At 43.5% G+C, this 26,118-nt stretch overlaps 1 protein-coding gene across 2 annotated transcripts in view; it reads right to left on the bottom strand.

The window, feature by feature from the left end:
* AMPD1 (adenosine monophosphate deaminase 1) overlaps positions 1–26,118 on the bottom strand; it is a 178,427-nt gene that overhangs the window by 86,396 nt on the left and 65,913 nt on the right. For both annotated transcript variants that reach the window (XM_073615697.1, XM_073615698.1), the window contains one exon: positions 367–532. In XM_073615697.1, the coding sequence (XP_073471798.1) occupies positions 367–532 (166 nt within the window). The remainder of the gene's footprint in view (positions 1–366; positions 533–26,118) is intronic.

Raw genomic sequence — 26,118 nt, 5'->3', positions numbered from 1 at the left:
GTTTCAGTTCCTGTTTTCTTGAACATGGTATTATTACTGGTTACCAGATATTACTTTCAGTGATTTTCAGTGGTATTGCATGCTTTGTACAATCAACCTAGTGTGTCAGAGGGGCTGAAGTTCTTACGGAGGTCGAGGCATAGAACAGATGACCCATATATACATACTAGGGTTGCCACCTCATCCCTTTAAACCCATGCATATATTAATTACATAGGTTCTGAGGTTAATTTAATGTAGATAATGCACTAAGTGAGTTGAATTACCACCTTAATCAGCCACAGAACCTGTGTAATTAAAATGTGTTCAGGATGAAGGTGGAAGCCCTAATATATACGTATATATTGCAACTTTTGCATGTCTTACCTGGATAGATCTCATCTTCCTCTTTCCAAGTTCTACCTTCAATGTCTCGGAGGTACTGAGCTACTGTTCTTGGATGTCTCTGTAAAGATGCACGCATATATTTTTCCCTTATGGTCAATGCTCGAAACAGACCCTTTCCAGCCAACTCAAAATCATCAACTGTCACCTGTAAAACAAGTAAACCAAATATATTACATTTCCATAAGCAATCATTGTTTTAAAGAAAAAAGTATTAAATAATTTAAATTTCAGTTGAGTATATACTATTTTTAAAATAAGTGAAAATGTATTAAGTTAAATTTTCTCCAATATATTACATGTTTATATGGGCATAGAAAAGCTTAGAAAAGCTTTTTGTTTCTTTTTTTCCTTATATATAATCAAAGCAAACATGTAAATAAATTATCGTTGTTATTAGGCACTGTGGAAGCAATAACCGGTATCTTCAATCCGTATGCTCTTTTGCAATGCATTGGGAACACCTAAGCCCCAGTTAAACTAATATTGACTTCCCAGTTAAAGCTGTTGGTTGGCCTCACTTTTCCCTTGATGTCTAATTGGCCTGTAAGGCCATATATTATATTGATGTACCGATACACACAGAAGGTCCACTGCACAAGTATGCAGCTAAAACCAGCAGATTCCTCACGCTGTTAATAATAAATCTCTTTATGTGTTTGCACATATAGACTTTGCAATATTTGCCCACTCTTCTTTGCAGAACTGCTCAAGTTCAGTTAAATTTGATGGTGACCGTTTGTGGACTGCAGTCTTCAAGTCATTCCACAGGTTTTCAATAGGGTTTACGTCTGGGCTCTGACTAGGCCATGCAAAGACATTCACCTTTTTCTCCTTCAACCACTGTGTTTTGGGTCGTTGTCATGTTGGCAGGTAAACCTTCCTCCAATTGACAACTTTCTGGCAGAGGGCAGCAGATTTTCCTCAAGAATGTTCCTTCTATTCTGACAAGTGCTCCAATCCCTGCTGCAGAGAAACACTCCCATAACAGCCCATTACCACCTCCATGCTATACTGTAGGAATGGTGTTATTTGGATGGTGAGCTGTACTGGATTTCTTCGAGACATGGTTTGGTGTTGAGGCCAAATAACTCAAGTTTAGTCTTATCTGACCATAACACATTTTTTCCATGTGGCCTCAAAATCTTCAAGGTGCGCTTTGGCAAAGCTCAGTCGTAACTGCATGTGGCTTTTTTTTTGAGGAGTGGCTTTTTTCTTGGAACCCTCCCATACAAGCCACATTTGTGGAGAATTAGTGATATTGTTGTCACATGCACGGAATGATCACTCCTCCTGGCTCTTTTATCCAGTTTGGAGCGACATCCTGATCCAGGGAGGGTCTATGTTGTACCAAATACCTTTCACTTCTTAATAATAGACTTAACTCTGCTTCTAGGCATTAATAAAGCCTTTGAATTTCTTTGTATCCATCTCCTGATTGTGTCTGTGTACAACTTTATCCTGGAGATCTTTTGACATTGTCTTGCCATCCATAGTTGATTGTTCACTTTAGTTGCACTACCAGGCACTGAAATGCTCTTTTCATGCTGCGCTAATCAACATGACTACAGCTGATCAATGTTGAAAATCAAATTGCTTTGTGTGCCATTGAGAAGGTGATTAGCTACACCTGATTGAGTTTTTAGCTATTTTTTTTTTAATTGTTTTTATTTATTTCTGACATGTTGGTGTTATAACTTTCACTTGGATGTTATAGGTTGCACTAAGTAAATACAGCTGGATAAAACAAAAACTGGGTCTCTCTTCATTTCAGGCTGCAACAAAGAAACGAAATGTAGTTATCTTAAAGGGGGTGGTTCTTTTCTATACCCACAGTATATAGACTGATTGTGCTTGCATCATTATGAAAAATGGCTGTTTGCCTGCCTGCCTGGCTCTTGCATCAGTACCTTGAGCATTGAAGCAAAACAAGAATGCAAAGTAAGAACTGCAAATTAAATCAGACCTCCTGATCTACATTCTTGTGCTGGGATGCATCATTGACACTGAAAGTACTGAAGCATTGGGTAAGCATCACAGCCAGGTAATTAGCATTTCCAGCATAAGCCTACATATTTCTCTGACAGTAGGTTTCCAGGCATAATTAGGCCTAATTTACACTTGCAGCTGGGGGTCAGTAAAAACAGGCAGATGAGCTGCAGTTTTACAGTTCCCTGTCTATCCCCCTTAACAGAACACAGAGGCCAGAGGGGGTTGTACATATGCTACAGCCAATATGTCTTGCTTTGTAGGACCTCGAGTAAATGGGGCTGCACAACAACCATCTTGAAACTACATGTGGATTGAACACATGCAGGATTTACAGAGTTAAAACAGGTGATGAGGAGGTGATGTATCCCCTGTCTGTCAAACACTATTTGAAAAGCATTCCACCATGGATCACTCCCCAGAGGGCAATGCAAATGTAAAAGAACCCTTAGATTATTTTGAGTGGAGATCTTATGAAGCAATAGGGAAAACTGTCTGCAACTGTATTTTCACTTTTCATCACTAGAGGGTGTCGCTATTCCAGTTTATAGATGGATTCAGCCAAAAGATTCCAAGTACACTTTTAATCCTACAAACTTGCAAAGACTTCTAAATGTACATTGTTTCCAAAGCTGTGCCAGTTTTTTAGACAAACTATTGATCTGTAGACAATAAAAGGTTTGATAGTCAGTGGACTTCAAGTGAACTTAACTTTAAAACTTTAAAAGAGCACCCATCACAAGAGGTGTCAGAAAAGCATTTTCTGTGCCCCTCTCTGATCTACTGAGTTCTGACTGTACCTGGTTTTATGGCTGCAAAGATCTGGATCACATAGTGAAACAAAATCAGGTTTGTTTTAACCCTTTCATGACTAAGCCTATTTTCGAAATTTGGTGTTTACAAGTTAAAATTCGTATTTTTTGCTAGAAAATGACTTAGAACCCCCAAACATTATATATATTTTTTTAGCAGAGAATCTAGAAAATAAAATGGCGATTGTTGCAATATTTTTTATCACACGGTATTTGTGCAGCGGTGTTTTAAACGCAAATTTTTGGAAAAGTGACACTTTCATGAATTTTAAAAAATCCAAACAGTAAAGTTACCCCAATTTTTTTGTATAATGTGAAAGATGATGTTACGCCGAGTAAATAGATACCAAACATGTCACCCTTTATAATTGCACGCACTCGTGGAATGGCGACGAACTACGGTACCTTTGAATTTCCATAGGCGATGATTTAAAAATTTTTTACGGTTACCAGGTTTGAGCTACAGAGGAGGTCTAGGGCTAGAATTATTGCTCTCGCTCTGACGATCGCGGCGATACCTCACATGTGTGGTTTGAACACCGTTTACATATGCGGGCGCGACTTCCGTATGCGTTTTCTTTGCTGCGCGAGCTCGCGGGGACAGGGGCACTTTAAAAAATTTTTTTTTTTTTTTAATTTATTTATTTTTGTACTTTATAAATTGTGTTTAAAATTTTTTTTTTTTTTTTTTACTTTTATTGCTGTCACAAGCAATGTAAACATCCCTTGTGACAGTAATATGTGGTGACAGGTACTCTTTATGGAGGGATGGGGGGTCTAAAAGACCCCCCATCCCTCCTTTACACTTCAAAGTATTCAGATCGCCGAAAATGGCGATTCTGAATACTGTGTACTTTTTTTAATTCGGCGCCATTGGCAGCCGAGTAAACGGGAAGTGACGTCATGACGTCGCTTCCGCATTTACAACAAGAAGGCTGGAACGAAGCCACTCGCAGCTTCGTTCCAGCCCGCCCCCAGCCGCCGAAGGCAGCCGAACGGACACCGGGCCTCCCGATCGCACGGGAGGCTCGGTAACAGCGGCGGGAGGCGGCGACCGCTCCTCCGGTATAACAGCCGAGCGGCTTTTAGCCGCATCGGTTGTTATATTCGGGTAGCCGATCGCCCGCTGAAAACAACGGTACCGGGATGATGACTGCAGCTGCGGGCATCATCCCGGTATAACCCCGGAAAGCCGAGTACGCATATGTGCGTTCGGTCGGCGGGAAGGGGTTAAGACATGAATGGAGCCTCATTGTTCTTGTGTAAACAAACCAATTTCACTTTCAGGCCCTATTCACATCTCGTGTAGTGGAAGTGTATGTTTTTGGCTCATTTTTGCCCTGACACACATTGATTTCAATGGGCTGTGCTGCACATGACAAAGTAGCTCCTGGGACATTTTACTGTGTTGCAGGTTGCATGTTTTTTTACTGTGCGTTTTGCTGAGTTTGTTGCTCTTTTTTTCACATGGCAAAATGTGTGTTTGCTTCTGTGTTTGGTGTACCATTAACGGCACCCAAAGTGCAACTAGTTACTTTTAGGTGTATAAAGGTGGCCATACACCATACAATCTGACTGTAGAATATCTGTACAATCTCCTTTAGATTTACCAAAACTATATAATAGGAGGCCACACCATCTATCCAATCACTCTGTATCCAATCAATCAGGTCCTTGCACTACAAAGTTGATGGTAGATCTAAAGGTGATTGTACGATCAGATTGTATGGTGTATGGTAAGCTTTACAGAACCTAGGACATACTTCAATAATACAGTTCTGATCCACATAGGCTGTTATCTGATCACTCAGCTCCTGCACACTCTGCCAAATGAACGATCTATGCAAAATGAAAGTAAGGTGGACAAAATTGATGCCTGTGTATTTAGTGAGAACAATGATCACTGATTGCTATGGAAAAACCTGCACCTGCAGAGGTGGGTGGGAGGCTGGGAGCAATCTCATGAAGTAGGAGGGTAGGTGCAGGGTGTGTGTTAATGGGGTCCACTGATGAACTCCTTCAGGTGTCTTAACAGTTTTCACATCCTAAGGTCAATCCAGGAAGTAATGGAAAAGTTTTTTTTTATGCAACAAGCTGGGCAAGCTGGACACTGAGGACAGGGCTGTGTAGGATAAATAGAAAGCCTTTTTATTTCTGCAAAAGAAGTACATGAATGCTATATTGGTACATAGGGGAGCTGGAATGTAGAAGAAAAAAAAAAGGTGAAGGTTTTTGGGGTTTTTTTAGGGCATGGGGAACTTCCCCTGCAAGAAAGAAAATGCTAGACTCTGAGTACTAGTAAAGTTTTTTTTATCGCCATAAAGGCACTAACTATTGGGATTCAAACTGTAATTTTGGTTAGGTAGGATGAAATTCCTCTTTAAAGCGAATAATGGTTTGTTTCATCTGTACTCTGTAGTCACACTTTAGTAAATCAGGCCCAGTGATACCCATAGTATCAATTACATAGTGTGCTGCATTAAAACAAGTTCTACTTTATTTTTTTTTAGGTTAGTGTTATTGCTCTTCAAGGCTTTGCTGTTTGAAGTGCAATCTGCGTTCAAATTGCTCTTCAGAGAGCAATAGGCAGGTGGTGAGGAGGTGCTGTAATGCCTCCTCACCGCCTGTTTTATCCCCTAAATACCAGACAAGTGCTGTCTCAGTGCAGCTCCATTGAATTGAATGGGTTATGCTTGACGACGGGGGTTGTAGTTCCTGCCAAGGCATATAGTACTGTGCAAAAGTTTTAGGCAGGTGTGAAAAAAGAAGAGTAAAAGAACAGAAGAGAAATCCAAATCAAATCAGTATTTAAGCCTCATGCACACTAGACGTTTTTATAGCTGCTGTTTTTGGCTTCAGGCATTTTTTTCTGCAACCAGTAAACTCCCCAGCATGTTATCCTATGGGGGTTATTTACGAAAGCCAAATCCACTTTGCACTACAAGTGCAAAGGGCACTTGAAATTGCACTGAAAGTGCACTTAGAAGTACAGTCGCTGTAGATCCAAGGGGGACATGCAAGGAAAACAGCATTTTATGTTGCACATGATTGGATAATAAAATGAGCAGAGCTTCCCCTTGTTTCAGATCTACCCCTCAGATTTACAGCGACTGCACTTCCAAGTGCACTTTCAGTGCAATTTCAAGTGCACTTTGCACTTGTAGTGCAAAGTGGATATGCCTTTCGTAAATAACCCCCTATGTGTCCATGCACACACAGGCTACTATCAGCGTTTTTTGGCAGGGGCGATTTCTGGCTGGAAAAAAACCCCAGAACTAGTGAGTTTTAAGAGGAGTTTTTCAGCTGTAAAAACGCTCTAACTCTAAAAACTTGGCTTTTCAGCCTTTATCAGTGTTTTTGAGCCATAAGCTTTTGTGGAAGTATAGTTTTGCTTAAAAAAGCTAAAAAAAACACTCCAGCTAAAAAACGCTGCAAAACTCATTCTACGGCTACCATTTTCTACAGTTAACGCTACTGGCATTTTTATAATGTCAAGCGTACATGAGGCCTAATGTTACTATCCTTTGCCTTCAAAACAGCATTAATTCTTCTAGGTACACTTGCACACAGTTTTTGAAGGAACTTGGCAGGTAGGTTGCGCCAAACATCTTGAACTACAGTTCTTCTGTGGATGTAGGCTGCCTAAAATCCTTCTGCCTCTTCATGTAATCCAATTACCATTATATAATGTGTGTTTTGATGAAAGCACATCAACGATGCAGAAAGCAGGATTTTTTTTTTTAAATGCACCACACCAAAAGCACACATAAAAAGCACGGGTGTGAACTGGGCCTAAAGCTTAACCCCCCTAGCGGTATTCCCGAGTCTGGCTCGGGGTGGATTTTCAATACCAAAAGCGGTATCCCCGAGCCAGACTCAGGATCGCATCGCAGGATCCTTGTGGAGGTTACTTACCTTGTCCCGTGGATCCTGCGATGTCTCCCCGCTGTGATCTGCGAGCCGCCGTGTCTCGATCAATTCATAGTGCCGAGCTCTGTTCCCTGCGAGCGTTGCGACGCACGGGGACGGAGTTCGGCGCCAAATTCAAAAAGTAAAAATCACAGTATAGATACAGTATACTATAATCTTACAGATTACATTGCTGTATGAAATTATTTCACATCCGTTTTGTCCCTAGTGGTCTGCCCAGTGCCCTGCATGCAGTTTTACATTATAAAAACTGTTCTTTCTGCCTGGGAACTGGAGATAGTCAATAGCAACCAAAACTGTCCCTTTACATCAAAAGTGGCTTTAGACCAGCTAGAAAACAGCGATAATAAATTAGAATCACTTGCAGAATTGAGCGATAGTGATTTGTGGGAAGATCCGTCATCAAACACTGAAAAGTAATGACAATTCTGCAACTGAGCAAATTTCAGTGTTTTTGATTTGATTACATTATTGAATAATTTTTATTATTATTATAGTATTATTTGGTATAATTATTTATAGTTATTTATTATATTATAATTTATGATTTCGTTTTTCAAACTTTATCATACCCGGGATGTCTACTAGACTCTTGTTTGGACAGATTTAATTGAATTATTCCTAAGAATTACAGGCCTATAATATAAAACGCCAAATTTCTGTGCAAAATAATGGTACCGCTTTCAGCACCTAAAATCTGAAATAATCATACCGCCAGGGAGGTTAAAGTGGTATTAAAGACTACGTTTTTTTTTTTTTAAACAAATAACAAACATGTCATACTTACCTGCTCTATGCAGTGGTTTTGCACAGAGCAGCCCAGATCCTCTTCTTCTCGGGTCCACTGCCAACGCTCCTGGTTCTTCCCGCTTGACCAGTGCCCCCATAGCAAGCTTCTTGCTATGGGGGCACTGGTGCATTCTCACTCGTGAGCCCTGCCCTATGCGTCCATAAGACACGTAGAGCTGAGGCTCGGCCCAACCCCCCACTCTCTCCTCATTGGCTCACTAGCTGTGATTGACAGCAGTGGGAGCCAGTGACTCCTTCTACTGTCTCAGCCAATCAACAGAGGGAGTCCCAGGACAACTGAGGCTCTTGTGCACATCACTGGATCAAGTGGGGGCTTAGGTGAGTATTAGGGGGGCTGTGGGGAGAGTAGCATAAAGATGGTTTGTTACCTTCATGCAACAAACCTTCAGGCCCTAAAACCACTTTAAGCCTAGGTACACATCGGAGCGATTTGTCATGCGATTTGAGAGATCAAAACGCATGACAAGTCTCAGCCTATTGGCGGCTATGGCACTGTTCCAATCAGTGCAACACCAATTTTGTGGTGTCGCACCGATTTGCAAAAGTAGTTCCTGCACTACTTTTGCCGATTTCAGGTGCGATTTCAATAGAAATCTGTGTATGAAGCCACACAGATGTCTATCAAATAGCACCTAAAATCGCGCTGATCTTGCTACTTTGAAATCACGCTACTTCAAGTGAAGTAGCGTGATTTCAAAGTAGCATCAATATGAACCAGAGCTTAAGCCTCTTTCACACATCCAGTAAAAGGGCATTACAAACAAATGGCAGAGCCACATTTTTACCATGCCTCAACTGCCTACCTACACAATGACAATGCACCTGCACAAGACTATACATGTTGCCATGATGCTTCACTTTCTTGCATTTTGCCTATCAGACATGACGGATGAACATCAATTGAATCACGCCGCAATCACCACTATAGTAGTTCAATGTAAAATCCCAATTTGGCATAAATACAACCCCCCTTGTGATCGAAAAAGACAGTTTTGCCTCTGTAAACAAGCTGTCAACCATGGTTTAAAAAGTGATTCACTGTTTATCATTTGTCAGATCACTGTAAAATCTGCTATTTGGAGCCCTTAGTCCAGGTAAGCAGGTAAATTTACATATGAAATACAAATACAGGTACTGTTTTACAAGCTAAAAGATTTGTCTTTCTGTACATCCAGTTCTGAGATTTAATCAGCTCTGCCACACATCCCAGCATTGTCTGGCAAGGCAGGGGCCAATGCACTGCCCCCTGAAGATGTTCTTCAGCAATGAAACATGTTGGGCGGAGTCTGAGTGGCTGACACCATCACACTTGCTGACAGACAGCGTTTGGCTGATAAATGCTGTATTTCATTTTTTCTCAGGTGAGGTGAGTACCCATTGGTGGCTTTTATAATAAAACAGTTTGACAGTATTACACTAATGGGTTGATTTACTAAAGGCAAATAGCTTGTGCACTTTGCAAAGTGCAGTTGCACTCTGCAAGTGCAGTTGTTCCAAGGCTTAGTAAATGAGGTTAGCCTTCACTTTGCAAAGAATACCCAATCACGTGCAAGGACAATTTTAAAAAACTGAATTTATGCTTGCACATGATTGGATAATGGAAGTCAGCAGAGCTTCTGCTCATTTATTAAGCTCTGGAGCAATTGCACTTGCAGAGTGCACAGTCTATTTGTCTTTAGTAAATCAACCCCAAAGAGTCTGTCCTTTTCCTCTCTCCATGAACCATGCATGATATTTTGAGGAGTTGTGATGCCTGCCTGAGGGGGTTCATCTGACAGTTATCCTGGGTAGTCCTCATGTGGTTATGACCATTATGTTATAGGTCTGATATCTCTGGTAAGCATTTGAGTTTGGTGTTGGAGCACAGGAATGATCACGTGTTTTCCTATCAGCACTTCTTCACCTGTAGATGGACTTTGTTTCTATTGTGGAGGTTTTTTTTTCATCTATACTAATATATTTGTGGTTGTGGGATACTACGTTATATGAATGCATTTTTATTCACTGATTTGTTCACCAGTATATATTTATTGAGACAGTATGTATTTTGGTTATCAATTAATCAATTGGTTCATATACAGTATATTTAAATGGGAAACGCAACAGGTTTTATGCATGTAGCACTAACGCGTTAACGCGTGTCTAAATCATATACTGTATCCTACCACGTCATTGTGGATTCTGTTCATGCATCATGTATTTGACTATATTCCAATCATGTACAATCAAATTTTGGGCTTTTCTATATGTATCATGTGCTATCCATTTTTTGGATTTTTTATGAATTATGTATTTATGTATGAAATAAAGTTTTTTCATTCAATATTTTACTCTATGCAGGTATTTTATTATGTGTGTAGTATATCAATTTTCTATCGAATATGCATTTTTATGACACAAATGTCCTACTCTTTTACACATATTATAAATATGTTAATTATAACTCCACACAACATTTGACCCTCCGCATACTTCATTCAAAGTCCCGCATCCCTGTTCTCCCTTGTATATTTTAATAGGGATGGAGGTTGATGACAAAGTCATCTCCTCATATAAAGTCCCATAGACCCCTCTTTTAGAAAATTATAATTTATTGCTTTTTGATGTGTGCTTAAACGTCTTTTTTAGATGGTGTAAGCCCAGCAGTGCATCCCCTCACACTGCACATTCCTAATACTTGAGTAGAGTAGAAGTCTATTTCAAGTGGTCTTATAAAATTGTAATATCATAGTCATCCAAGTCAACAGCTGACATCCATCTGTAAATTGATACCCATGTCTTGGCCGTATTTATTAATATGGTAGACATATCTTTTCACAGAGTCCAAGGTTGTCATCTAATAGCCTGCTCTCTGTCTCAAACTGTCTGAATATTACCAGGTATGTAATGGGACCTAATCAAGAAAGGATTGTAACTATATTTGTAATTCTAATTATTTGGCTGTTCACTGATGGAAACTCAAATGCCCCGTACACACGGTCGGACATTCCGACATCAAAATCCATGTTTTTTTTTACAACGGATGTTGGCTCAAACTTGTCTTGCATACACACAGTCACACAAAGTAGGTCGGAAATTCCGAACATCAAGAACGCGGTGTCGTACAACACGTGCGACGGCACTAGAAAGAGGAAGTTCGATACCAAGTGCGCCACCCTTTGGGCTCCTTCCACTAATCTTGTGTTAGTAGAATTCTGGTGACAGACAATTTGTGCTTTTCAGCCTCCCGCTTTTCCGATCGTTACTGCTCTTCGGTTTGTGCTTGTGGGTTCGTATTCCTATTACATATTTGATTCTCAGTGTGTTCTTGTCCGCCCGTTTCTGATTTTCAGCTCCGGCCTTTCTGTTTTTCAGTGCTTTCTGTTAGTTCGTTCTGACCAGTCGACCGTTTTGAAGCCATCACCCCGGACCAGAGGGCTTATAACTACCGTCTGGCCAGAGCCAGAAGAGTGGTGAAGAACGTTTTTGGGATAATGGTCAGCCGTTCCGCCTATTCCTTACACCAATCAACATAGTGGAATATAAACTTAACCAGATAATCCTTGCATGCTTCATTCTACACAACTATTTAAGGAGAAATTCAATGAACTATGTGGCCTCAGTTGTGCCTGAGGCCGGACTTCAAGAAGAAGCCTTGACGGCGCTTGAAGCTGGCCGTCCTGGCTTGCCCCCCCAAAGTAAGACAGAAGTATGTCGAGTACTTTGCAGGTAAGGGGGCCATTGATATGCCAGAAACAGTTTAAGAAACATTTTATCAACAATTTTTGAACTTAAACTGAAAGAAGATTTCCTTTTATTTACTGCCTGGGTTTCTTTTAGCTGTCTCCTAGGTTCTCCAATGGGCTTTTCTTTTTGGACATTTTCTTCAATAGTGCAAATGTAATGTATTTGATACATGAGGTGGCAATCTCTTCTTCGGCGAACTATTATTATGTTGTGGGTCTGCTACACACACCTTGCTTTTGTTGTTAATGTATGTAATGCATTACTGACAAAAATATTCATCATTTTCAGCACCATGAATGAATTTTGTGGAGTCATGAAAACGGCGTGATTGTGGCAAATTAGAAAGCACTGTGGGAGTTATTTACTAAAGGTAAATCCACTTCGCACTCCAACACTTAAAAGTGCACATGAAACTGCACTGAAACTGTACTTGTAGTGCACAGTGGATTTGCCTTTAGTAAATAACCCCCATTGCCACTGTAAACACCAATTTACTACAAAAATTGCTATTGAGGATTGAAAGAAGAAGCCACACATTGTTGAGTAGAAAACATTTTACTCAAAGCACGTGCGTTAGAAAAGGGTTTTTGAACAAACCAACATCTTTGGTGTATATTTTTTTTTTCACATTGTAAAGATCCTTTTTTTGGTTAAACGGGCATGTTTCAAAGCATAACATATACAACTCAGGAACTTACAAAGTTCAACTTTGATAAAGTGAAGGCAATATCAGACATTAGTATGTCCAAAATATGTTGATATTGCCTTCATCAGATGGGGTGATGTCACCCCTGTAAAAGACAAATTTTGAAGATGCACACAAATTGGGATTCAAACTGGGAATTTCCCTCCTGATCCCATGCCTAATATCAACATGTGCTAGCTCCCATCATGGGGGATCAATGGATGTGTTTTGGCGGTGCAACCCCTTCCTCTCACCTAATTGAGTTGGGAGGAAGGGGTTGCACCCACAAAACGCGTACATTGATATCCCCTGATGGCAGATAGCAAATGTTGACACACTGTCTGCATCTTCAAAATTTGGCTTTTCAAATACTTTACAACTTTTTTCAAAAATACACAATAAAACGGTACAATTTTGTTGTTTTTTATATTCTGCCTAAAACATCAATGATGTTCTTCATTTTTTTTTGAACATCATTGATGTTTTCCTTTATATTTTCTAAATCACGATTGCACCCCAATCTCTCCCCGATGAGGATCTGGGCACTTTCACTGGTGAGAGATGAGATGATGAATTTCTTCTTCCACAACATCCACATCACCTAAAAGAAAAAAACACACCATGTATTATAAATATGCAGGCATAGATCTCTTACCTGAAGCTATGGTCTGAGACACTCACCTGTTGTGGTGACAATTTTGTCCACTTCATAAAGCTCTCCCTCCACATCCTCTGCTTGTGGTGTGGGGATTTCCCCTTCTTTAGGAGGTGGGGGGTCCCTGGTGTCCTCAGATGTCCCGAGTCTTTTCTCCCCTATGTGAATAAAAAATAGGTATACTTAGTACACAGATATTGGAGGGCAGAAATAGGAATATGAAACTATGAAATTGCTTGGAAGTGTCGTACAATTGTCTGTTTTGGCAGAGTTCCAAGTTGAAGAACATTTTATTTCCTTTCTAAAGCTGGAATACTTCCCTTTTTTGTTAAAGTATCACACATGGAGGCACCCCTATAGTATCCACTGGAGCACCTGTGTGGGACACCCTAAAAAGTTTGTTCTGGTGTCCCACACTAGTGCTCCTGCGTCCAGATGTGCAAACAGCTGCTGAGTGTCCTCTCCTTACACAGAATCAAGTTTACATTTCATTGTAGTTACAAACCCATCTAGACAACAAACTTATTTTAATACAAATAGGCATGAACAAATGTAGTTAACCTGTATCTGCCAAAAACGAACGATGTTTCCTACGACCGATTACTGTGCCCATGAACATGAAAGTAGCCATTTTAAAATGTACAACAGTAAAGAAAAGCACATGGGGCAGCACTAACGTTAAGAAGAAGAATAGGAACACACAACAAAATACTTACTTTTTTGCAGCACTCTCTTGATTCTTCTGTACTGATCCTCCTCCCTCAATTTGAGGTCTGACCATCGTTTCCTCAGTTGATCTTTGGATCGCCATACCCCAAAATTCCTGTGCAGACTCTTCAGAACTTTAGGTATGATCTTGGCCTTTCTCACATTTGGGTTTGGGAAAGGTCCATGCTTCCCGTCATAGTCGGCCCTCTTCAAGATGTCCACCATCTCCACAAAGGACATATTTGAGGCCTTCAATCTCCTCCGGGATCGTGAGGTACGGGGCTCCGGCCTTTCTTCGTTGCTGCTCTCCTCTGCATGCACCTGTTGGTTCTCCACCATGTGCTCTCCCACTGCGCCGAAAGAGAAGGGGCGGGGAATAGACTACAAAGAACACCAGGGGTGGGTGGAGTTTCACACACACTCAGTGTATATAAAGCGTAACACGCGTGCGTCGTACGTATGTTCTGTGAGTGATCGTTATAATGAAGGTACAATTTTAAGTTGGTGCATCAGTGGCCTACTGCTTATAGATTGAGGCCTATATTGGGTCAAGATTAGGAGAGTTTCGCCTGACATTAGGGTTTGTCTTGTGTTTTGTGTCTTGCAGAGAAAATGGATCTATTCAATGATGAGGACTTTATCCCCATATTCATTGATATGTACAGGGAGCTGCCCTGTTTGTGGCAGGTAAACCACCCGTTTTATAACAATAAACCAAAGAGTAGGGCAGCGCTGGATCAATTGCTGGAATTTGTGAAGCCGGTGATCCCCACAGCAGACATCCCCTATTTGAAGGCCCTAATTGTTGGCATGAGGAGCACTTATAATAGGGAGCGCAAGAAGGTCCAGGATTTCCTGAAATCAGGAGCTGCAGCAGATGACATTTATGTACCCAGGCTGTGGTACTATGACAGACTGCATTTTCTGGCAGGCCAGACTGAACCCTGGCCAGCACTCTCCAGTCTTCCTTCAAGGCTTCCTTCCCTCCAGCTGAGGCTTATGACGACCATCCTGGGCGTTCCAGGCAGCAACATGTGGAGGAGCCCAGCTTGAGTCAGGTATAGCATTCTTCAAAATATTTCTGTTTCTCAAATTAATGATGTTAAATACAAGTTAGTTTTGATAACTAATTTCTGATTTCACAAAGTGTTTTACATATCAATAGACAGTAGTGGCCACAAATGATTGGGACAAGAATGAAAAATGCTGGGGTCAGAATGATAGACTTTTCTATTTATTAACATTCAATTTGCAACAGTCATGAGCTGAAAATTGTGTGTGATTGATAAACCAAAAACCAAAACTATGTCCCTTTTTCATACACAGGAAAGTCTCAGCCAGGAGGAGGCCATGGAAAGTGGCAGCCAGGAGGTGGCCGGGGGTAAGTGGCACCCAGGAGGTGGCCGGGGGTAAGTGGCACCCAGGAGGTGACCGGGCCCAGTAGCCTGACCGAATCCCAGGTTCCTCCCCTCCGCCTTCCAACAAAAAGGACCAGGAAGGTGAGGAACCTGGCAGAGTCAGCTACTACTCTGATTTGGCAGGCTACTGTGGTCCTCACAAACACCCCTAGTGTTGCCTGCCGGAATCCCAGGTCCCTTCCCTCGGCCTTCTACAAAAAAGTGCCAGGAAGAGGCGTAACCTGAAGGAGGCAGCAATTGGCCTATTTCTGAAGGCTACTGCAGCCCTCAGAAACCCCCCCAGTGTTCAAGAGGACTATGCCTACATGACAGCCTGCAAAATGCTGGAAATGGAGGAGGGCCAATGCCTCTTATGTGAGGAAGTTATGTTACAAGCCCTAAATAAGGGGTTGAGGGGCGAACTCACAAGCCAGAGCCACGTTTGTGAGTTCAACCACGGTCCTCCTCCTCCTCCACCTCCTGCCACAACTCCAACACCAGAGCCACAGCCTGGAAGGAAGCATCTAAGGAAGACAAGAGAGTGATGGCCTGGGTTCAGTCTGGTCTGGCAAAAGATGCAGGCTGTGGTATGTCCTCAGCCTGGGGACAGATATGTCATCTGCTGCTGTTCCTGATCTCTTGTAGTCCTAGACCGGATTGTGCTCACTATTATATGAACTCCTCATGCCACCAATTTTGACTGTAAAATAATTGATGTGTGCCCTGGGGTACAAAGGCTTCGCAGATTTCAGCAGTTTCTCCAGCGTTGCCTTCCTCTTGATTTTGTTATGACCCACAATAAATGGCTATTTCTTTATCACAAATACTTGGCTATGTGTTTTAGTTCAAAAAGGACAGTTTGTTTGTGAGTTGGCAGGTACATTTCAAAAATACAAGGTCAAATTAACAGGGGACATCAACCAACCTCCTTGAGGTAAAAAAATACAAGATAATAATGGTGTTGTGGTAACTTGACACACAAAACGAGAAATAATATTATGGAGAGCACTAGAAAAAAAAATGCAGACCTTGATATAAAAAGAAAAAAAGACAAAAAAAAAAAAAAAAAAACATTATTATGGAGATGTGACGAAAAACAAAATTAATATTATTCATGAGATCAAGAGAAATAATAAAGAAATCAATTTGTGAGAACTCTGTGTGAATATGAGCAGCAAAGCAACTTCTAGCATTCTAAAGAAGAGAATGCGCTGCATTAAACCATTTTAAAAATTGCAGCGTGATGAATGTGCTATCTCCATTACGAACAGTAGTTTTACCAGACCAAGCCCTTCCGTCTCGTAATTTATTCAGAGCATGCGTTGCACTTTGTGCGTCGGAATTGTGTACACACGATCGGAATTTACGCGAACAGATTTTGTTGTCAGAAAATTTGAGAACCGGATCTCAAATTTCGTGCGACGGAAATTCCGATGGAAACTGTCTGATGGAGCCTACACACGGTCAGAATTTCTGTCAAAAGGCTCCCATCGAACATTTTCCGTTGGAAAATCCGACCATGTGTATGGGGCAAAACTGTAGAGAAATGGGTAATAAAAGAACTCTAGTTTGAAGGCCTTTTTACATATCAACAACCTAGCAACAGGATTGCAATGTAGAGTACAGTAATCACTCACATGGTTCCACGTCTCACTCTCTCACTGTACAGATGAGGAAGTCATTACTCCGCCGCTGATGGAACACCACAGAACATCACTCACTAGTAGGGATTAGGGTTGCTAACTTTTCTTCAAGCCAAACCCTAAAACTTTAGCGGTGCACAACATCATATTTCTTTTTTTTTTTTCTTTTTAGTATATGCTATAAGATTGTAAAAGACAGGACCTGGGACACTTGATTGCCTCAAGGAGAACAGCAATGCGTAGCGCAGTGGGTGTGGCCGAATTGTGTTATGCATGGAATACAGGGGTCAGGAATATTTACTGTGCAAAATGCAGGGGACAGGAGTATGGAATGCATAGTAGGAGTCAGGAGTACAAAACAAAAAGAGTACAACAGTCAGGGGTCTGTAACACACAGTGTAGGGGTAAGAAGAGTGCAAAATTCCCCCCGCAAGCAATACTCTCCTCCATGTTACCCTTTCATCAAATATCCCAACTCCCTCTTCTGCAAAAAAAATAAAAAATCCAACACTAATCTTTATGCTCACTCTCCACCCCACCAACAAAAATAATTTCTCCCCCTCCCAGGACAATTCCCGTCTCAAAACAAATTCTCTTCCCCTTCCTCAGCACAAGTCCTCCTCCATTATCCCCCAAATCCCCAGTCCTAGCCCCCCTTCTTCCCCATCCCAGCACTTATCCCTACTCCCCTCAATTCCCACTCCTAATAGAAATCCTCTTCCTCAACCAGTACAAACCCTCCTTCCCTCAATACCCCTCTCGGAATAAATCCTCTGCCACCACCAAATCCTACCTCCCACCGTGGCCTCTCATTCCAGTAGAACACCCTCCCTCCCCCCCTTAAAAAAATCTCTCTTTTAGTATAAATCTTTCTCCTCTTCCCACCTCCCCCCAAGAATAAAGAAATCCCACTTCTAGCACAAACCTCTCCCTAAAAAAATATCCCCCTCCCCAGCACAAATCACCCCACAAATCACTATCCCAGCACAGCTCCTCATCCCAGCACAAATACTCCACCCCAACATCCCCTCAAGCATAAATCCTCCTCCCAGTACAAATTCTCTCCTCCAAATTCCCCCTTTCACAACATGCTCCCCATCCTGGAACAGTTCCTCTCCCCTCATACTCTCCAGCGCAAATCCTCTTTCCTCCAAACCCCTCCTACACAAGTCCTCTCCCCAGTTACATCACATATATTCCCACCTATATCCCCCCAGCCAGTACAAACACATCCCCCACAAACCCAAATCCTTTCCCCCTTCTAATAAAAAACAAACCTCCCAACTGTCCCAGTTTTAATGGGCCTTTCCTGAGATTTGAACAAAATCCCAGCATCCCATGAATCCGGGCTGAGTCCAGGAGCCCAGTGCAGGAATAAGTTCTGGCACTAGGCTCTACTAACTTGCCAAGCAGGAGCTAGTGTGTGCAGGGGGGCACTTTGGGAGGGAGAGTGCTAGTGCAGAAGGGGGGGGTTGGATATGTGCTGGGGGGCACACTGGAAGGAAGAGGGCTAGTGCTGGAAGGGGGCAGTTGGATCTGTGCTGGGGGGCACTCTGGGAGGGAGAGGGCTAGTGCTGGAAAGGGGGTTGGCTATGTGCTGGGGGGGCACTCTGGGAGGGAGAGGGCTAGTGCTGGAAAGGGGGTTGGCTATGTGCTGGGGGGGCACTCTGGGAGGGAGAGGGCTAGTGCTGGAAGGGGGGTTGGATATGTGCTGGGGGTACTCTGGGAGGGAGAGGGCTAGTGCTGGAAGGGGGTTTGGATATGTGCTGGGGGGTACTCTGGGAGGGAGAGGGCTAGTGCTGGAAGGGGGGTTGGATATGTGCTGGGGGCACTCTGGGGGGGAGAGGGCTAGTGCTGGAAAGGGGGGTTGGATATGTGCTGGGGGCACTCTGGGAGGAAGAGGGCTAGTGCGGAAGGGGGGTTGGATATGTGCTGGGGGCAGTTTGGGAGGGAGAGGGCTAGTGCTGGAAGGGGGATTGAATATGTGCTGGGGGCACTCTGGGAGGGAGAGAGCTAGTGCTGGAAGGGGGGTGGATATGTGCTGGGGGCACTCTGGGAGGGAGAGGGCTAGTGATGGAGGGGGGGTTGTATATGTGCTGGGGGGCACTCTGAGAGGAAGAGGGCGAGTGCTGGAAGGGGGCGGTTGGATATGTGCTGGGGGGGCACTCTGGGAGGGAGAGGGTTAGTGCTGGAAGGGGGGATTGGATATGTGCTGGGGGCCACTCTGGGAGGGAGAGGGCTAGTGCTGGAAGGAGGGATTGGATATGTGCTGGGGGCATTCTGGGAGGAAGAAGGCTAGTGCTGGAAGGGGGGTTGGATATGTGCTGGGGGGCACTCTGGGAGGGAGAGGGCTAGTGCTGGAAGGGGCTGTCAGGTTTCAAATTCATCCCACACTTCTGGTATATGCCCTTTCTCATACCACACAGCACATAACCTCCTAACCCCGCCAACAACACCCAACCAAGTGTACATTTTTCTAGTTTCCTCCTTCCCAGCCACTCTCTCCCCCTCCTCCCTGTCCCTCTACAAAGCATAGAAAACTTTGTACAGACCTGAAATCAGCATGTGTTCCTACTCCCCCTTCTCCTGTGTGTACATACAGAGCTGCATGAGAAGGAGGAGGATGGGGAGGAGGCAGCTTCATTCTGCTGTGTGAGTGAGACAGGCTCCCGGGACGGTGGGGAGGGGAGACATGCATCAGATGGTCATGCAGACATGTCATTCCCGGTGCAGTTCAGTCTGAATGATGTGCCCGGGTCTGGAGCAGATGAAAACCCAAATACATCATTCAAAAAATGGACTTTGCGGGAGAAACCCGTACAGGTGGCAACCCTAGTAGAGATGAGCTGAACACCCCCCCCCCCCCGTTTTGGTTCGCAGCAGAACATGCGAACAGGCAAAAAATTTGTGCCCAATAAAGTCTATGGGACGCGAACGTGAAAAATCAAAACTGCTCATTTTAAAGACTTATATGCAAGGTATTGCCATAAAAAAGTGTTTGGGGACCTGGGTCCTGCCCCAGGAGACATATATCAATGCAAAAAAAAGTTTTAAAAACTGACTTTTTTTGGGGAGCAGTGATTTTAATAATGCTTAAAGTGAATCAGTAAAAATGAAATATTTCTTTAAATATCGGGCCTGGGGGTTCTCCTTAGTCTGCCTGTAATGTAGTGCATCTTTCCCATGTTTATAACTTCATCAAAAATACAAAAAAAATGGAATGGATGTCCCCCTCAAAATCCATACCAGGCCCTTCAGGTCTGGTATAGATATTAAGGAAAACCCTGCACCAAAATGTAAACAAAAATGGTGTGGGGGTCCCCCAGGCACTATATACTCTGAATAGCAGTATAGATATTATTTAGTGTGCCCTATATACTCTGCAGAAAAATTGGGCCCTATGTGTTGGTTGTGCCAGAACACTGTAACCCCTCACAGGTACTCTTGTTGGGCGCAGGAATGGGCCCTACTGTGAAATATATCAAAAATTGTAATTACATGGCCCTGTTAAACAGGGGCAGAAAAATTGTGTCTTTGGTTTTGGTGGCGCCAGAACACTGTAACCCCTCACAGTTACTCTTGTTGGGTGCAGGAACGGCCCTGCTGTAAAATATTATATCAAAAATTGTAATTACATGCCCCTGTTAAAAAGGGGCAGAAAAATTGGGCCTTGGGTGGTGGTGGTGCCACAACACTGTAACCCCTCACAGTTACTCTTGTTGGGCACAGGAACGGGCCCTGCTGTGAAATATTATATAAAAAAATTGTATTTACATGCCCCTGTTAAACAGGGTTAGAAAAATTGGGCCTTTGGTTTTGGTGGTGCCAGAACACTGTAAGCTCTTTACAGTTACTCTTGCTGGGCGCAGGAACAGGCCCTGTTGTGAAATATCATATCAAAAATTATAATTAAAAAAATTGGGCCTTGGGTGGTGGTGCCCTAAACCAAAAATATTTTTGGAAGCTAGCATCATCAAGATTGAAGAGGAATAGGATAGTAAACATAGGCAGTCTTCAAGGGATTTTATATCCATAGCAAATTCAGTTACATCAGCATCAGGTGCTTGATAGCTGCTGTTCCAAGACTGATTATTTTTTATGAATGTGAGCCTATCAATGAAGTCTGTGGACAGGCACACTCTTTGATCCGTTACAAACCCTCCAGCAGCATTGAATCTGCATTCCGAAAGTAGGGATGGGCTGTCTGTGGCTGTTCGTCCGTTTGCAGAATAGCGAACAATTTGGGGTGTTCGCGGCAAATATGAAAGCCACGGAACACCCGTTGAAAGTCTATGGGAGGAATCAAAAGTGCTAATTTTAAAGGCTAATATGCAAGTTATTGTCATAAAAAGTGTTTGGGGACCTGGGTCCTGCCCCAGGGGACATGTATCAATGCAAAAAAAAGTTTTAAAAACGGCCGTTTTTTCAGGAGCAGTGATTTTAATAATGCTTAAAGTGAAAAAATAAAAGTGAAATATTCCTTTTAATTTCGTACCTGGGGGGTGTCTATAGTATGCCTGTAAAGTAGCGCATGTTTCCCGTGTTTATAACAGTCCGAGAGCAAAATGACATTTCTAAAGGAAAAAAAAGTCATTTAAAAGTGCTAGTGCCGGCTATTAATGAATTGTCGGTCCTGACAATACACACAAAAGTCATTGAAAGTCATTGAAATAAAAAAATTAAAAAAATGCATGGGGGTCCCCCAAAATTCCATTACCAGGCCCTTCAGGTCTGGTATGGCTTTTAAGGGGAACTCCGCACCCAAATAAAAAAAAAATGGTGTGGGATTCCCCCAAAAATCCACACCAGAGCCTTATCCAAGCATGCAACCTGGCAGGCCGCAGGAAAAGAGGGGGGACGAGAGAGTAGGCCCCCCTCCTGAACCATACCAGGCCGCATACCCTTAACATTGGAAGGGTGCTTTGGGGTAGCCCGTACATGTCAGAGTAACCCTGGCATTTCCCTTGCATCAGAGGGGGGCAGGGTCACCCGTACATGTCACTGGGTAACCCTGGCATTTCCCCTTGCATCAGAGGCGGGCGGGGTCACCCGTCCATGTCACGGGTGGCCCCGCCCTCGGTTATCTAAGAACTGTCATCCGAGTTGCGCATCATTCTGCCGGGCGCCTCCTATGGAGGAGGCTGTATCGTTCGTGGATCGTAAAAGGATTACATCGCTGGAATTTTTTTTTTATTAAAGGACTTGTGCCAAGCTGTGTGTGTGTTTTTTTTTTACCTTTTTTGTCACTTTTTTGGGTGAAATGGTAGGAGTACAAAGTACCCCATTACCGTTTCACACAAGGGGGCCGGGATCTGGGAGTTCCCTTTGTTAAAGGGGGCTTCCAGATTCTGAAAAGCCCCCCTGCCCGCAGACCCCCACAACCACCGGGCAAGGGTTGTGGGGATGAGGCCCTTCTCCCCATCAACATGGGGACAAGGTGCTTTGGGGGGGCTACACAAAAGCACCCTCCCAATCTTGAGGGCATGGCCTGGTACAGTTCGGGGGGCGCTCTTTAGTCCCCCCCTCTTCTCCTGCGGCCTGCCAGGTTGTGTGCTTGGATAAGGGTCTGGTGTGGATTTTGGGGGGAACCCCACGCCATTTTTTTTTAATTTTGGCGCGGAGTTCCCCTTAATATCCATACCAGACCTGAAGGGCCCAGTAAAAGAATTTTGGGGATCCCCATGCATTTTTTTTTTAAATTTTTCAGTGAATTTCAATGACTTTTATGTGTATTGTCGGGACCGACAATTCATTAATAGCCGGCACTAGCGCTAGCACTTTTAAATTATTTCTTTTTCCTTTAGAGATGTCATTTTGCTCTCGGACTGTTATAAACACGGGAAACATGCGCTACTTTACAGGCATACTATAGACACCCCCCAGGTACGAAATTTAAAGGAATATTTCACTGTTATTGTTTCACTTTAAGCATTATTAAAATCACTGCTCCCGAAAAAACGGTCGTTTTTAAAACTTTTTTTTGCGTTGATACATGTCCCCTGGGGCAGGACCCAGGTCCCCGAACACTTTTTGTGAAAATAACTTGCATATTAGCCTTTAAAATTAGCACTTTTGATTTTTCATGTTCAAGTCCCATAGACTAACGGTGTTCGCGTGTTCAAACAAATTTTTTGCCTGTTCGCATGTTCTGGATGCGAACCGAACCGGGAGTGTTCGGCCCATCCCTATCAGAAAGCAGGCTGGATGCAGGACAGGCCAGTAGCTTGATTGCATATTGAGCAAGTTCTGGCCAGTGGTCCATCCTCAAGACCCAGTAACCCAGTGGATGCTCTGTTGGAAAGGTCTCCAAGTCTGCTCTTGCCCCTGCAAAATTGTTTAAAAGCATCGGTCAGCCGGCCACCTTCTCCACCGCTCTTCCTTTGACTGAACGAAGCCTCAGCAACACGTTGTCCAGCACCAGAAAATGGTAATCTCCCAGGGTCTGGAAATGCATTACACAAACCTTTCCTAAAGGCCTCCTGAAGATGTTTCATCCTCTGCTCCTTCTGCGAAGGCAGGATGACTTCTGCAACTTTAACTATGTTATGTGGATCAAGAAGGGTTGCCAACCAGTAATGATCCCTCTCCTTGATGCCACGAATCCTAGTGTCCTTTCGCAGGTTTTGCAGAATCAGGGAGGCCATGCAGCATAAGTTTGCAGAGGCATGCGATTCTGAGTCCTCTGGGTCACTAAGGATCACATTATCTGTAACTACCTCCTCCCAGCCATGTACAACTCCTTGGGTTTCTGGAGACTGAAAACCATCCCTTGTAGACTGCTGCTGAATGTTATCCTCTACATCCATGCGGACACAATCCTCCTCCTCCTCATCTTCTTCCTGTGTGTTTGGCAGGCCCGCAGCAATGATATCTGGATAAAGGGGCCTTGAGAGGAAAGGATGTCCTCCTCTTCCTCCCACTGTTCTGCCTCAAGTGCCCTGTTCACGATTCCACGAAGCATGTGCGCCAGCAAGAAGACTAGAGGGACAGTGTCACTGATGCATGTAATGTTGCTGCTCATCATTCTTGTGGCCTCCTCAAATGGTGACAGGACAGTGCATGCATCCTTGATCTGTAGCCACTGGTGTGCGAAAAGAAGCCACGCTCCTCTGAGCCTGTCCTGGTGCCATTTTTGCACAGGTACTCATTGATTGCCCTCTGCTGTGTGTGCATTGCCAACATTGAGTTCCACCTGGTGGGCATGTCACAAATGAGGCGGTTGGTGGGCAGGTTGCATTCCCTTTGAATGTCAGCCAGCCGAGCACTGGCATTGTATGACCGGCGGAAATTACCACAGACTTTTCTGACCTGCCTCAGGAGATCCTCTAAGCCTGGGAATCTGGTCAAGAACCGCTGCACCACCAAATTCAGGACGTGTGGCAAACATGGTACATGGGTCAAGTGTCCCTGTCGGAGGGTGGAGAGAAGGTTGGTGCCATTGTCGCATACAACCATTCCTGGCTGAAGCTGGCATGGCGTCAACCACCTCTGAGCCTGCCCCTGCAGAGCTGACAGAATCTCTGACCCAGTGTGGCTCCTGTCCCCTAGACAGACCAACTCAACCACTGCATGGCATCTTTTAGCCTGACTGCTTGCGTAGCCCCTTGAAAGCTTACAGAGCACTGCTGGTTCAGAGGACAAATCTGAAGAAGAGGCCATATAGGAAGAAGAAGAGGAGGGGGTGGAGGAGCGAGCTGTGGCAGAATCACCACTAGCATTTTGGAGGCGTGGTGGCGGAACAAGCTCCAACAACACTGAACCCTGCCCTGCATCCTTCCCAGCTGCCAGCAGAGTTACCCAGTGCGCCATGAAGGAAAGGTAATGTCCCTGCCCATGCCTGCTGGACCATGAGTTAGCGGTAATATGAACCTTACTGCTGACCGCCCTGTCCAACGAGGCCAAAACATTGCCTTCCACATGCCAGTAGGGAACGGAATGGCCTTCCATGAAAAGAAATGGTGTTTTGGAACCTGCCACTGAGGTACAGCACATTCCACAAATTCACGAAAGGGGGCAGGGTCTACCAGCTGAAATGGCAGCAGTTGCAGTGCTAGCAATTTGGCCAAGCTAGCATTTAGATGCTGAGCATGTGGATGGCTGGGATCAAATTTCTTTTTACGGTTCAGTAACGGGTAGGGAAATTTGCCTGCTAAAATCAATTGGTGGTGTACTGCTAGGAAATTGGCTGCAAGTCCTTGGGACACCTATTGCTATACCTTCGTTCCTCTCAGTGCAGGTTTTTGAGAGGACTGGAGGTATAGTGGGGTTGGAGATCCCAGATGAGGAGCAAGGAGAAGTCTGCCTTTTTCTATGATGTGGGTCTTTCAAGTGCTGTTGTTCTGGCCACGATTGATCCGCTTCAGACATAGGTTGCAAACAGCAACGGTGTGATCTGCTGCACATGTGTTGAAAAAGGCTTGCACCAAGGAACTTTTAAAAGTCAGCGGGGAGTCAGCAGCACCCTACACCTGCGGAGCTCTGCGGTGTGATGCAATAGGGTGGCTGCCCTTAAGCTGCCCCCTAGAGGACATCCTGCCTCTTTGGATTTGTGCCTCCTCCTCTCAGGCACCCAAGTACAGTCAGTGACCTCATCATCCCCTTCCTCCTTGTTACTAGAGCAAACTTGGCAGTATACTGCAGGTGGGGGAACATGACTGCCAGTTTCTTGTCCTTCTGTGGCACCCCCTCTCTCTAGGCTCACATTACTCCCTTCCTCAACCTGTGAGCCAACATCGGAGCCTTCAAATCGATGCGCATCCTTCAGCAGCATATAACCGATACTGTGGTTGAATAATTCTGGGGACTCCTCCGTGCATGATGGTGGGGCTATGGAAGGAGTGACTGTGGACAAGGAGACTGTGGAATAGCGGAATGTGGAATATATATATATACATATATATATATATATATATATATATACACACACACACACCGCCTGAAGTGTATTAGAAACAGTACACCACCGAATGCACTGTAGATATAGGCTACACTGAATGCAGAGAATAATAAATATATATATATATATATATATATATATATATATTTTGATACACCGCCTGAAGTGTATTATATGCTGTACACCGCTGAATGCACTGTATACATACGCTACATTGAATGCAGAGTATATATATATATATATATATTAGACTGTATACATATATTAATACACTGCCTGCACTGACTGAATATAGAGTAAACACTGAATATATAATATGTGTGTATATATATATATATATATATATATATATATATATATATATATATATATATATATATATATACACACACAAACACAGAGCTATATTAAATACACTGCCACTAACTGAATAAGCTGCCTGCTTAATCTAACCGAAGCTATCTCTCTGTCCATGCCAACAAC

The sequence above is a fragment of the Aquarana catesbeiana genome, linkage group LG02, assembly GCF_042186555.1.
Source record: "Aquarana catesbeiana isolate 2022-GZ linkage group LG02, ASM4218655v1, whole genome shotgun sequence".
Taxonomy (NCBI): domain Eukaryota; kingdom Metazoa; phylum Chordata; class Amphibia; order Anura; family Ranidae; genus Aquarana; species Aquarana catesbeiana.
Note: the sequence above shows the minus strand (reverse complement) of the source record. Positions and strands in the feature narration are given on the sequence as shown.